This window comes from Alosa alosa, chromosome 2 (assembly GCF_017589495.1).
Source record: "Alosa alosa isolate M-15738 ecotype Scorff River chromosome 2, AALO_Geno_1.1, whole genome shotgun sequence".
Classification (NCBI taxonomy): Eukaryota; Metazoa; Chordata; class Actinopteri; order Clupeiformes; family Clupeidae; genus Alosa; species Alosa alosa.
In genome coordinates this window covers 13,777,554-13,792,691 of record NC_063190.1, presented here as the reverse complement: position 1 = coordinate 13,792,691, position 15,138 = coordinate 13,777,554, and the positions used below count along the sequence as shown (strand labels likewise).

At 42.7% G+C, this 15,138-nt stretch overlaps 1 protein-coding gene across 22 annotated transcripts in view; it reads right to left on the bottom strand.

The window, feature by feature from the left end:
* Positions 1–634: 634 nt before the first annotated feature.
* dlg2 (discs, large homolog 2 (Drosophila)) overlaps positions 635–15,138 on the bottom strand; it is a 186,417-nt gene continuing 171,913 nt past the window's right edge. For 14 of the 22 annotated variants that reach the window (XM_048237879.1, XM_048237882.1, XM_048237884.1 and 11 more), the window contains 10 exons: positions 12,409–12,585; positions 11,856–11,931; positions 9,690–9,789; positions 6,293–6,343; positions 6,054–6,155; positions 5,582–5,602; positions 5,036–5,208; positions 4,719–4,828; positions 4,517–4,608; positions 635–3,927 (listed from right to left, as the gene is read on the bottom strand). In XM_048237879.1, the coding sequence (XP_048093836.1) occupies positions 3,821–3,927; positions 4,517–4,608; positions 4,719–4,828; positions 5,036–5,208; positions 5,582–5,602; positions 6,054–6,155; positions 6,293–6,343; positions 9,690–9,789; positions 11,856–11,931; positions 12,409–12,585 (1,009 nt within the window). In that variant the 3' untranslated portion in view covers positions 635–3,820. Of the gene's footprint in view, positions 3,928–4,516; positions 4,609–4,718; positions 4,829–5,035; positions 5,209–5,581; positions 5,603–6,053; positions 6,156–6,292; positions 6,344–9,092; positions 9,139–9,689; positions 9,790–10,914; positions 11,676–11,855; positions 11,932–12,408; positions 12,586–15,138 lie in introns of those variants that run through there. The other 8 variants (XM_048237880.1, XM_048237885.1, XM_048237901.1 and 5 more) reach the window with 4 other exon arrangements.

Sequence of the window (15,138 nt, the reverse complement as noted above, 5' to 3'; positions counted from 1 at the left end):
CTTTGTGGAAATTCTGTTTTTCAATACAATGTGTAATATGCAAAAGGAATGTATACGTTTCGTGTAAATATTGTGGTAATATGTTAAGGGCATGATAATACTACATGTATTAGTATTTTCACAGAAAACATACATTAGCAGCTTGGGTCCTTGTATGTCATTTGCATCGCTTGTTAACGCCAATCAAATTGACTGCAGACAACATTCAATGTTGTGCTTCAGTGACCATAAACCAGTACAACATTTAAACCTACATGACATTGACCACAGGGGTGTTAATTGTAAGATTTTACGCACCCCAACAATTTCAGAACTTGAGTCTACAAGTCTTGCCTCAACATTGTCCTCTTTTGAACTGGTTTCATTAAAGACAGCAGTTAGAACTTGCTGACATGGGTTCTAAAAAGTGACTCCTATCTTTATGAAAATAACATGGCTACTGTAAGACTGTCAAATATTAAATGGAACACACATTTCTGTTGCCTTCAGCAAATGCATAAAATGGCTGTTCCCAATTCCAATTAAAATGCAAAAATTACACAAGTGGGACATGGTAATGAGGAATGAAAAGAACTTAGATGAACGACACTGCACATAATCAAACATAAAAGGGGAATAAAAGAGACCATTTTCATTTAAAAGTCTCACCAAACCTTTAATTTACATTGTTTTTCAAGACGGATGCTGAATAGAGCTTCCTCATGTATACCTAAAGCAATGTATTTAAAGTGATTCTTCAAAGCAATTGGGAGTATATACTTTAACATGATGCAAAGGACACATTTCATTTTCTTTTTTCTTCATTTTTTTAGAAAATAAAAAAGCAAACAAAGACAGAAATAAAACAAGTATTCTGTTACAGATAAGTGTTGGTAACTATATAGTCCCATTTGTGTTAAGTGTGCTTATGGCATTTCTATACCAATCAAATCAATGGAAATAATACTCGTATACTCAATGAAAGGGCTAATTCAATTTGGGCAAATGTTGTGTACACTAAACCTCATACTTCAAGTGAAATTACAGCTGTGATAACTGCAGTGTCAAAATCCAAATAGTTCAGGACATCTTCAGATGAGTAGCTGACTCCATAAAGTGCTGACATGACCTCTTTAAGACTTTGGGAGCACTGACCAACAGAAATTAGACGAGCTACCACACTGTAGTAAGACATCATTTAAGTAGATGTGATTCATAGACAGTATTTGTCGAAAAACAAAAATGTGTCAATGGAGTGCCAACCGATATTTCACTGTACGTACAACACAGCACACCATCAATGAAGATTCAACAAACAAAACTTGAGATGAACCTCTTGAATACAATAGCATTTTTTGGACTGTGAAGAATTGAAGTTGCAGACCTTAAAACAATGTTCTATGAAGAGCAAAGTTCAACCTCCTGCCATAGTATACCATCTAGCAAACCAACAGAGAAGAGGGCTGACTATTTTTAAATGTTAAAATTGAAGGAAAAATAACACACCTTTTAAAAGGCTGTTCTGATAGCTGCAGTGTAAGCATAAATCATAAAGTTTGAAATTTGAGTGGTGTGAACACCCTATCTGGCAAAGCCCTATCTGGCAACCCTGAGAAAAATAAAAACCATTCATTAATTTCCAGCTGCTGCTACAGTGCTGAAAGGATTCAGTTCTCGCTTACAGAGCACTAGATGCTGAGCACCACTCCACTGTTCAGCACTAAACATATGTGCATATGGGCACCCTTCATCATTAACGCTTCAACTGGCTGCTTACTAGAACACAGGCCACTGCATTCAACAGAGGAATAACAACCATTTTATATCTACCCAGATGACAGGTATATGAAAAGACTATAAGGGGATAAAATGACATATAATTCCTCCTCTCTGCCTAAAATATATACTGTACACTTTGATAACTGATGTGAAGGATTGATATGCTACAAATAATAGTAATAATTTAGAGAAGTTTTCTTTGTGGAAGAAAAGTGCCATGGCATAATTCTTTTGTCTGTAGAAGTGGATTATTAGATGGCTACCAGATTTTCCTATTGCCAGGAAAACAAAACAGTTGAAAAGTATCCCTCTGTTTCAAACACTTCAACCCCCACACCTTGGCTCCCTCATACAGTACCATTTAGAAGTCATCCATCTGAATAATCACCAGGTTACAACGATGTCACACACTCACAGAGAGTACCGACATGTTGGGTACCCCTCCCCTTTTTAAGGCAAGTGGTGACCAATACGTCAAAAGTCCCTTGCCATAGGATGATGCCAGGCTTTAGAAGCCACGCTAGTATTGCAAAAAACAGAGATAAGTCCTCCACATATTCTAGTCAATTGCTTTTGGCATCTGTGGTTTGGTATCCACTACCAATGGCAGCCAAGCATGGCAAGGGCTATAATAGGAAAACACAAGCAAATTCATGTACATTTTCAACTATATACATAAAGCATTAAATAAATACATGTACGCACTGCCATGTGTGTGCACAGAAAAATATTTGCCACAAACAAACAAAAAAAACGATCAGTCTGACTGCGCAAGTCACTCAAGGATTTTCTGTACACTAACTGGAACGGCTAGACACACAGGGCACCCTAATGTGGAGCCCCTAACGGTTGTCTGTCTCTTCAGTGCGTGCTAAGTGAGGTAAACAGGACTTCATGTAAACACTTTCAGTATGCTTCAGGGAAGCTGGGGTGTGTTGGGAGCGCCTCCCCCTGCCTGTCCCCCCTCTCTCTCTCTCTGCGGACCCTTCAGTACGGGGACACACAGCACATGGGCCAGTCCTCCCTGCCTCCAACAAAGCTCTTACAGGCGAGGAGGGCAGGAGACTTGTACAGCTCTGGATTTCGGCGGAAACGTGTTGGTCACCACAGTGCGGCGTTACACAGCAACTTCCCCCCTGGTCCACAGTGGACGAGGGACCACTAAGTATTTATGTAGCATCACAGAGCATCCCCATCAATTACTACATCTACACAATAACACCACTACATCGTACAAGTAAAATACATTTTAAGTTTCTTTTTAAACAAAGTTATATATCTTCATTATAAATATTTTTCCTGTGCTGTTGTGCCCTCTATCAATACAAAATATAAATATAGTGTCATATTTACTATTTCTAGCTGTTTCCCTTTGTTTACTTTTAAAGCATCTTTTTAAAACACAATTTGTCAAATGTACAATTTCAAACTAAAAATTTCCCAAGGAACATCTTCAAAATAAAATCTGACAATGTAATGAATTAAATTAAAAAAAAAAAAAAAAAAAAAATAGTGACTTGTGACAGGAGGAAGGGTTCAAACATAAATTGTCCATGGGCCATGTGAGTGCATAGATGCGAAATTCATCAGAAATGTGTCAACCACTAATGCGACATGGAAACTCTTCAGGCTTCTTGAGATTTGGTAGCTGGAGAGGAAGGGTGAGAACAGACTGGGTCTATTCTCGCCCACGTGTTGGTGAGATTATCCGGATCATTCCATCTCTGCTCTCTGTCCCTCTTGCTTGAGATCATTCCTGCTGTTTGAATGAACCTATTCCAACTGCTGACTGCGTTGAACTTGCCTTGCTCAAATAAAAATGCTAATGAATAAGTATACAAACAGTCTGTTTTCGAGGCCATGTTTCTAACACTTTGTGGTGTACATTCAGGAACATTCATATTGAAAGTGAAAAACAAAAAACAAAGAAACAACGTAACAAAAAAAGTTATTATTATTCACTATCATTAACAATTACCAATCGCCGCAATAATTTATCATATATTACAAATTATTTCTACTTTTTTTGCAGTCCATAATCCCTGCCATGGTTCTCTGTTCCTTAAAGTTTTTCTTTTGAGGGAATCCAGATATAAGGTCCAGACTGCTCCTCGATCACCATTTTGCACTGGGTATAAATGTCCTCTAAGGTCTCTCCTTGAACAAGAGCTGCAAAAGAAAAGCAAAGGAGGGGAGGAGATGATTGAGAGAAGCAGGCCGCAACACTCTTACTTTATATCCACAGTCCTTCTGCTTTTCATACAGCTTGCTTATTAAGAAAGCTACCCGTCTCCAATGGTCTGTAACTAAGTACATGATACCCACATGATATTCAACATTGGGCATTTATGGTATTTTAAGAATACTCTTTCTTTTATCATAGAGGACTCGAGCAACTAATAACCTTTATAGAGCAGGCATTCACACTTGTGGCTGCTAACGATATTCTATGTTGTGAGAATAAAGTGATGATGAAGTTCCTTGTTAGCGTAAAGATACAGTGCGTCTTGAAAACTCATGCATATTTCATACCAACAAAGACAAAGTGCTGAGAGTCACACACTCAGGAGGGCTCTGAAACCCCCTCATGTCACACATGATGGAGACTAATGGCTTTCTCCAGTTGGCCTCCGAGGCAACAGAGCTTGAATATGCAAAAGACCCCGGTGGCCCCTGCCAAACCCTCAGCAACTCCTGAGAAAGCTCCCGTAACAAGCTGTCAGACGCCACCCCCCACCCCTCCTTGTGATTTGCTTACCTGTGAAAAACTCGCCAAACTCCTGCTCCAGCTTCATGGCGCGGTCATACGTCTTCCTCGCCTGCTCTTCCGTCAGCCTCTTGTTCATCTCCCTGGAAACAAATCAACAGCTCAGTGCTTCACTCCCTGACAACAACACACTGGATTTCCTCACACTTGAAGGTTTAGGATACAATTTCAAAAGAACTACGTTACTACTTACATTAATGATTCTATGGACCTGGGCTTTATAAAGATGGCAATTGGGTAGAGTTGTGCTACTTGTAGCCGTTTAATGGCATTCCCAGACACATCCAATATGCAATGCTTCCCCTAGGAGAGCAGGAGAAGGCAAGAATGAACAACAAACACTTGTTAAAAGAAAAAAAAAAAAAAAACAAGTGCTTTAGTTGAAGCTATGCCACAAAATCACTATAATCTACAACAAATGTATGAGTCCCATAAAACCAAACATCCAGAAATATTTATAGTTAATGATGAATTAATGGTGAATTAATGCAGCCAAGTAATGTCTCTCACCCGCTCTGCCACATATCTGACAGACTGTACACTGGTTCCATAAAGATTGTCATTGTATTGCCCCGCTTCGATGAACTTGTGCTCTTGGATGTCTTTTTCCATTTGCTCGCGGGAGGTCACAAAGTGATAGTCTCGGCCGTCCACCTCGTAATCCCGCTTCGGTCGTGTCGTGTCTGAGTGATGATGACAAGATGTGGGGTGACAGTAAGGAAATGATTTGGGGAGTCGTTCGTTCATGCATTAATATGCTGACAGGAATTTTACACACAGGACTCAAGACAGTCGAAACTGTCTGAATCTGTTCCTCAGAAGGACACGACTGGCCCTTCAGTGCAGAGACTTTCTTCATAAGTAATCTATGGCTTCAATTACTGTAAAAATGGGGACATTTTTTCATTAACTAGTGTGTGTTTCCTATGACTATAAAGAACTGTGAAGGTGTGAAGTGATCTTCTACAGGATCTAAAGACTGAGTGAGGAGGAGGACTATCTATCTGGTTCACTACATCCTGTACTGATAGATTAAGGACTGATTGGCTCACTTACCCACTTGCCCTGAACTGTTAGCTGCTTTTTAAGGTTTTAAAAATGAACAAAAAGACAGGTAAATAAAACACACACAGACAGAAAAAAAGACATAAAACACAAAAACGAAAAAAAAAAAAAACAACACAAAATAACAAAACAAAAAACAACTTCAACACAAACACATTCTAAATAAAGTCACAACACAAAACAGATGGGATAGTTGAACAAAAACACAAAAGACTCAAACTCAAAAAGCAACACACAAACACACACACAAACAAAAACACAAACACAAACATACCTGGAGTCTACAAACACAAATGATGCTGCACTGGTCCAGGGATGGATGGCAGAACTTTATAGCTGCCACACTACTTACCCTGATGCCATCCCTCTACTCTACCAGTGCCAGCCCAGACAGGCTACGTCTCCTCTGCCACCTACTGAGGTGGACACAACAGTACCCTTTAGAGCTGTGGGTTCTACTCACGTGGCACACATGAGCCAAATTTGTCAGGGAACTCAGAGATCAGGTCATCGTTCACTCGGTCCTTCATTGGCCCAAGAATGATGACTGGCCGGGCATAGGTAACTGTTGGGATTTAAAGAAAGCTTCTGTTAAAACACATAGATGTCAGCTGTCTGCTTTGAGACGCTGCCTGTGCTAGTATATGAAGGCTTTTATTACCAGGTCTGCTGAAATGTAAGGGGGGCCTGAGAAACACTTACTTTCTTGCCGCATGACAGGCTCATAAGAAAGAATCAAATCCTCTTGACTCCCTGTAGAAAGACAGAGATAATAAACACACTGGACACAGGATTGAACTGTCTTCCCAAGTGATGCTCATTCACAAACAACAGCTCTAAAAAATGTTATGCATACATCACACAATGTGTTATATGACAGTGTAGATTTGGACAAGGATGATGGCTTTGCTGAGAGCTCTGATGAAATACACAGAATAATCCCATGAGTCGGTTTCTAGGCACAGGACATAAAAACTTCATAAATCTGAGCAGAGGAGATTCAGATATGTAAGAGACCCCCACTTTGCTTTTTCCATTTGTGCAACGACTCTAAGCTCGTCTAGTGCCTCAAAATGTCTTTAGAAGCAGGAAGAAAGGCAAGCAGCACCATAGCAACAGATCTTGGTTAAATACTAGGGGGTGGATTCCTTTGTGCCTCAGGAAGTAGTAAGGAAATCACTACTGCCTGAGCCACAGTGACAGGGGCTTTTATGCTCTTTTTTTGTCCTGTGGTACTGAAAACAGGCGGGATATGGGCTTCTGAGCTCCCCTAGATCAAAGGCGGGTTTCTGCACGACAAGCCCACACCGGGTGGATCAGCTGAAGGTCTAGGCCAGATCAATCAAGCTCGGCTGTGAGGCGTGGCAGAACGCTCTGATGGATGGACGCTGCGGCCGGTGCAGACAGTCCATCCATCACCAGACCCATCCTGCTCCAGGAGTGTCGGCTGAGGGTGGCTGAATTCCTCACCCTGGAGACACACACACACACACACACACACACACCTCCTCCTGTAGCATGGCAGGGGAGGTAGCTGGGTGACTGATCTGTCAGCAAACAAAAGCATTCTCCTCCCAAACGAAGTCATTTAAATATCACTGTGCCATTTTAATTAAATATCTCTCCACCCAATCTGGTCCATGTTAGAGTGGCAAAGACAAGAAAAGGGGGAGAGAGAGAGAGAGAGAGAGAGAGAGAGAGAGAGAGCTTGCCTGCTGAGACGGTTCACTGCTCTTTTGGCATCAGATCGGCACAGTATTCCGGAAGCATCACAAAAAGTGTATTTGACATGAAGCTGAACTCTTCATGTCTCCGTCATGCTCTGGATGGGGCCCATTAACGCTCTTATTCAGAGCAGCCATGCACATCACACTCAATGGCCTTCAGCATCAACACACAAAATGTGTCCGCACTGTTTCTGGGGGAAAATGCGCCATTAATGGGAACCTACAGGATAATGAACCTCTACATACAGTGTGATGCTTGGGAGTACAAGACAATATGTTCTGGAGAGGTATGTTGCAGAGGTTTTTCTTTTGTTTTAACACATTCTATTGTATTCTATGTGGAAGGTAGTCAGTAAGATCTCATGCCACAATTAGAGCAATATGATGCAGAGCATTCTACAGTTCCTTTTCAATAATACACAAAAAAAGACAAAAATGATGTCCCTATGTAGAAACATTTGGATGTGTATTATGCAGGCCAAGTCATTCTGATAGATTAAAATTCATCAATCCTTGACACAGCTTTTCATGAATTTGGCAGTAGCTCTGCATAATAATGCATTCTATGTCAAATAATGTGGGCAAAATGCCATCACTGGTGAATACAGTATATATTAGTGACTAAGAGCCACATCACTCAGTGTGCCACAGGAGATAACGGAGCGCGGTCCCACATGGGCAACTCTCTCATTAAAAATAACACCCACTATTGTAATGACAGCCGAGCTATAAACTGGCAAAACAAGACACCCCTATATGAACTGTGGAGTATGCCTGCCGCAGAGTTCCACTGGCTGGGCGCATGTGGGCACCATGCCTCTGGTTCATGCCCGTCTTTGGAGGGCAGGCGGGCTTTTGTGCTGATGTTTTTCATGCTGTCAGAATCCATACAAAACATGATGCACAGCGTGGATGCAGAGGCTCCACACAGTCAACTGGCATCTGATCAAAAAGCCTCCTTCTCCTCCTCCTCCTCCTGCTCCTGCTCCTCCTCCGAGACCACACGCTGCACAAACTCTCACCGCAGCTAAGACGGTGTCTCCGTGATCAGACTGGAGACTGCTGTCATAACACACTCAAATGAACCTCAGAATGAGAGACAGTGCTGCTAATGACCAGAAAGTCTAAACAGTTTAGGATGGTGCAGTGGTAAGCAAAAAATTGCGAGCAACAAGGCAATTGCCACAAACGTTTGCCTCTGTCTGCAGAGTCTGATTGGACCTGGCTTTGGTCTCACTATAGCACTAATTTCATCTCATAGCACACCCCACTGGGCATGTTTACACACACACACACACACACACACACACACACACACACACACACACACACACACACACACACACAGTTTAGGATGTCGTGGACGCAAAACAACCACCATGGTAACAGCAGCACAGATAAGAATAACACAGACACTCAAACAAGCAACATTAACCAAGCACAAAGTCTTCTCAAACATAAAGAACCATGTGTGTATTACGACACATACACTGTATATTTTGGGGCAGGGTGATGCAGTGCATAAACAAGGTGAATGGGAGCATTATGTGAGAGCTGTCGACATTAAGGAGTCAAACGTCCTAGCTTGCCAGCATGCACAGATAAGATAATGGCACCCCTACCACCACCCACCCGTCAAACGTCATTCCAGAACAGGGAACCCAACAGAACGGAAAACAGAACCAAATAGAAAAGGGACGAGCCAGAACTGGAAATGCATGGGGATGGGTTTGGGGGTAGGTGCTGCAGACGGGACCATTCCTGTATGGACTTACTCAGCGTCTTTGTCCCATAACCGTCGTCACCTAATCCAGGAATGTCCTACATGGCCGTCCAGCAGACGGGGGGGAAGGAGGGAGGGAGAGACAGAAAGAGAAACAGAGAGAGAGGAGGGGGGAGAAAGAGAGAAAGAGAAAGAGAAAGAGAGAGAGAGAGAGAGAAAACACAGCCACAGAAAAGGAAGGTAGAGGTCAGTGGAGTGAGGGAGAGAAGGCCTAAACGCCCAACTGAGAGCCCGCTCTGTTCCAGAGCGCTCCGCTGGGCACTCTGACCGCTCGGCTAAGACAGACAGCTGAGAATATCCACACTGAGCAACCACATGGTTCTGACAGCAGTGCCTGCGGATGCTCAGTGTTGGATGCACACAGCTCACTGTCATGGCGCCCAATACACACACAAAACTGCCTAAACCTGCCTGCACCAGAGCCCTGCTGTACGCTTGTGTGTGTGCGTGCATCTGCGTGGGAATGTATCAGGGAACCTGCAGGTCCAAAATAGTGTGTCTGTGCGTGTCTGTGTGTGTGTGTGTGTGTGTGTGTGTGTGTGTGTGTGTGTGGGTGTTCGCTGTGCCAGTCTCCACAGCTGCTACTTACGTTCCGAGTCACTGCCATCCTGCTCCCCTGGCTCCTTGTTCTTGTAGAATGGGAACTTGCGTGAAAAGATGAAGCTCTTTTTACGCTTTTCACTAAATGACTGTGAGGAGGAGAGAGAGCATGTGGGGCAAACAGGGACATGGGGCTGTCGTCACACACATGCTGACACACAGAGAAAGGAGCTCTAACAACATCTTGTGGGAAGGGACATCAGTGAGGGCAGGTCCAGTCAACAGGTGATTATTTATGCTCATTCAGCTTAATATATGTGGTCTGCAACATTTCATATTAATAAATGTTGACTTCCTGTAATTGACCATGAAAACCAGGAGAAAACGATCAGGGCATAGTCTCCTAAAGGCATCATAGTATTATGATTATCATCATCAATAGGATAAAATCATACATATATACCCTCAACTTTTAAGACTAACTAACTAACTAATATTACGAAGCGTTTAGAACACTGAGCCCTGAGTGGTCATCATTGCTGTTGCCCTGACCACTGATGTGCCTGGGGTATTCTCAGACATGGGAGAAATGGAACATAATATAACAGCCACAACAAAATAGGCAACATTGCGGTAGAAAACAACTATTAAAATCAACAACATAGAAAAACAGCAACAAACTAAAGAAAAAAACATCATGGTTCATGCAGGTAACAAAGTGAGGTTCATGCTAAGCCAGACGCAACACACAGTGGGGGCGTGCGGAAGTTCTCTCCTCAAGCAAACATGCAGGATGTACCGGTATACCGTGTGTCTGACATGGAAAACTGAGATGGGCTGAGGCGCATGTTGACTGACTGTTTATATATGTGTGTTTAAAGTGAGACAGCTGTCCTGTCTGTTGTAAATAATAGCTCTGATTACTGGTACCACAAAATAGCATGCCTAATGCTACCTATAATTGCTGCATTCAATCAAATAACAGTATATACATACATTCTGTCTCATGAGAACACTAACTCTGTTGAGTCTGTCCTGTTTGGCTTGTTCCTGTGGAGCCTGTAGAGGGACTAGGGACTTGCAGGTGCAAGACTTTGTAACAATGACTACGAGTCGAAATATCACAATGTCACTCTGAATATGATTTGAAATGTATAGATATTGTATGGGAGATGTATGAATCCATGTTGAACTAGAACATTTTTTATTATTATTTTATATTATATACATATTATATATTATATTATTTTTCTGCATTCTTGTAAACTGCATGTGTATATTGTCTGTATCAACGTCTTTAATTCCAATATGAAAATATATATGAAATAAATAATTCACTCATCGAAATAAAATCCAGGTATTCAAATTATAATCCTTCTTTTTAAACCCTTTATCGTAATGCTTAAGATAACAAAACCTTTATACTGTGCCAAGCATGAGTATGGGTGTCTTCTGTTTACTTAATCCTAGCTTAAATATTAAAACGCAGCTTTAATTATTCACTCAGGAAACCCCAATACATGTTAGAAGCTGCTTAGCATGTTGCTATGGATACTGCACAGCTCGCAATGCTTTTGCTGCCAGAAATGGCAGCCTCACAGATTTCAATATGAAAAAGAAAACAATCTTGCCACCATTTATTTGAAAAGTACAATTTACTTGAAGCGAGCCAACTTTATGAAAGAAATGGCATGCAGGCCCATTGTCCTGTTCTAGCCCACCAGCGTGACGCATGCGCTTCTCATGCTCGGAGACGTGTGCTATTGACTGGGACTGATGAGTTGTGGCAGGCTGACAGACAGGAGCGCGTCCTGCTGCGGCTGAGGGCGGCGTGGCGTGGCAGGCAGCGAGGACGCGCCGACGTGGCCCACTAGCGCTCTGTGCTTCTGATGAGGAGGCAAACGGAGAGAAAAAGAGAGAGAGGCAGCGGGACAGGCAGGGGCCGAGACCGCTGAGGAGACTGGACAAGGCTCAAGTGATCGTATCTGTGGTGAGATGTCAAGACCCTGACCTTTAGCTTTTCCTCTCCTGGGAGCTAAAAAAAAAAAATGAAGGCCCCCAAAACCCTAAATCTGTAGATCTGTTTGAGCTCAAAGGTAAAGTTTGACATTTAAGTGTCAGAGTGTCACAGTCACTTTGTCAAAAGAGACAAGCCTATTACTGTGTATCAAATCAAATCTTCACAAACTCTGACAGGAATGGTTGTGCAACTCACCCCCTTAGAATCAATGCTGCCAGGTTTGGCGTTAAACTTCACCGTCTTCAGCCGTGCTCTTTCTTTCCTCTCCACTCTGCAAGAGCACAAAGTGATGCCGTCAAATACCCCTGAAGAACTGATGTTGATGCACTTTCATATGCCGTGACTAATGTTTCTGTGTTTGCATGTTTGTACAAGAGTGATTGTGGTCACTGACATGTTTACACAAAGAGAAACAAAATCTCACTTACAAACAACTGAGACACATGGGTAAAGCCCCGAGTAAACATACTGGTGTGTTGTACGGTATTGTCAGACGTGTGGAGTGGTGTGTGCTGTAGCACCAGGTGCGGAGAGATATGGCTTGGTCTGTGGTTATGTGTGGTGTGTTGTGATGAGATGTGGTGTGGTGTGGTGGCGTCTGCTGTGGTGAGGTGTGATGCAGTGATATCTGGTGTGGTTTGGTGCGGTGAGGTGTGGTATGGTGTGTGGTTGTGTGTGTGGTGGTGCAGAGGTGTGGTGAGATGTGCGGTGCCTGGTGCAGTGATCTGGCGTGTGTTTTGGGGCCCACCTCCTCCTGCTGGGGATGACGCCCATCTCTTCGCTGTCTCCATCCGGCGTGACCCTCCTGGCCTGCCACCACTCATCGTCCGAGGCGTTGATCACGTGCAGGATGTCCCCGTACCGGAAGCTCAGGCCCTGACTGGGCAGACCGCTATCCTTGGCCTTCTCATAGTCAAACAAAGCCCTGGAAACACACACACACACAGAGAGAGAGACAGCAGTGAGTCCTCAGTTCACACACACTCATTCACACTCATTTCCACAGCAGTCTGTCACCATCTGTGACCCACACTGTCAAGCAGGACGAGAGAGAGAGAGAGAGAGAGAGAGAGAGAGAGAGAGAGAGAGGCACACATTGGGAAATGAAATCTGCATGAATTGCTGGCAGTGTATAAATGTTGTGAACTGAACAGCAGCTGCTTCTATGCTTTCCCTTCACACATATCAACTGCCAGCCAGAGTCCTATTTAACAGTCACGTGCTTCTGCTGGTTCTCCAGCATTCACAGGTAGTGAAGAAATCACGGGAAATTTTACAGAATCGCACAACCTCAATTTCACAGAAATGTTATACTAATGTCTTTTCATCACGTCATAGTACAGTAATTGTCTAATCTAATAATCACATATCTCTATTGTATTATGTGACAAGAAAAAGCCATTAAATTGTGCTGAAGACATTAAAGCTTTGGAGAAGAAATCAGCACCCTGAGGGGACTGTGGTAAATGGCTTTGTAGGCAGCGCTGCAAACGCGTCTCCAAGGTAACCCAGTGCCTGCTGCCATCATCAATGTGCCAAACTTTAGGGAGGCAATTCTGATGCCTCTCACACTGTGCCGCTGCCTACGGGCAGACATGCCCACTGTTCACACAACAACCCACAGTGATGATCCGAGTCCACACAGAGAAAAGTACCAAATAACTATCAGTACATATGAAACATACACATGATGAAAATACAACGTAACAACTATTCATATAGAACAGAAAAATATAACCGGTATTTTTCTGGTTTAACAATATCTTTATTTTTCTTTTCTTTGTTTATTCTAGCGACCATGGGGATATTGTTAATCTACTTTGAACGCTTAAAGAAAGCTTTTTAAGAACAAGACCATAAGACTAGACCATTAGGGGAAAAACAAATTACTTAAATGACTAATCCATTATCGTTCCATATTTGTAATTTGTTTCACAAGACATCCTCTTGCAGCTTTAGTGAATATGTATGCAACATGTATGTATGCAAGTGCATTTGTTTATGCTTATATTATCTGGAGTGTCACTGGCTAACTTGGTTTACTTACCTCTGTGTGTGCTTTTATGAGAGTTGTGTCCTTCATGTGAACCATAGCTGGGACACTGAAGTTTCCTTTTAAATATTAATAAATCTCTCTCTCTCTCTCTCTCTCTCTCTCGCTCTCTCTTAAGTGACATTCACAAACAGTGGAGTGTGTCATCACTCTCTCAGGTATCAATGAGGGACCAGTTCAACACATCCATCTCCCGCTGCACTCGACCCTCTAATGATTACCATGACAACAGATAGGTGCGAGGGGGGGAGAGGGGACCTGTAACACAGAGCCTCACTTCACTCAGGTGATCTAATGTCTCTCTCTCTCTCTCTCTCTCTCTCTCTCTCTGAGGGGGTGAGAGACCATGTTTGCTCTGTTTCTCTCCGGTGACATTTCACGCACAGGTGCTTGTGTGCCCTTTCCCTGGGAGAAGTGTTGCAAACAAACAAGAACGCCAGTAAAATGCCCCTACTGACATATATCTGCATGCATATGCCATGGTGTGAGGGTACTTCATGCCAAGGATACAACAGTGTGATATGCAGCATCACAACAGTGCCTACTAATTAACTTGGAGGCTGAAAAGGATGGGTAACACTTTATTTGACAGTATCGACATAAGAGTGACATGACACTGACATGAACACATGACACTGTCATGACCAAGGTAGGAATTTCCCGGCGGCCACGACGGCCATGGCCGTCATTGCCCCTTGCGTTGGCCGTGATGCCCCTTTGAAAATCATAGGTTTACAGGCCACTGTGGCCTTGTTGCCCCCTTGTTTCAATATTCTGGTTTGCGTCCGACTAATAGCGTATTTTATTAGCCTATGGCCTGTCAAAAATAATCTTAGAATTCACAGCGCAAATTAATTTAGTCTTTTACGCAGTGGAGAAAGTGACAGCGCACGGCAAGAAAGAAAGTGTGTCCAAATTCACCCATTCAACTACTCACAAAGTAGCCTACTCATTATACAGACATCACAAGTATCATCACATGAAAGAGCTTTTTTCTCAGCTTTTAAACAATGTTAGCCACTAATTGCTGTGGTGAACGGTTCGCGAGACAAGTCAATAATGATTAAATTGAATCATAAATTCTAGGTTCTGCGCCTCCCTACCCATTTATCTCGGTGGAATACTTCACAAACCCTTCGTTCAACACATGACAAACCATATATCAAAATAAACACCTTACCGAGCACAAAGGTGTAAAGCAGTCCCCTGTACAGTTAGCCGTTCCAGAGTAATCCGTTTTTGAATTTGCAGCAAATTTCAACATGCATGTCTCCAAATTTGGGCTTTAAGTTTCACAATGTGTTTAAATTTTTCTACATGATTTCATAACAGGCCAAATATTTCATAATAGGCCATAATATTCTATGTAATATGTCATGTTTCATGTTTTTGTAATGTTTCATACAGTGATGCAGGTCTACTGCT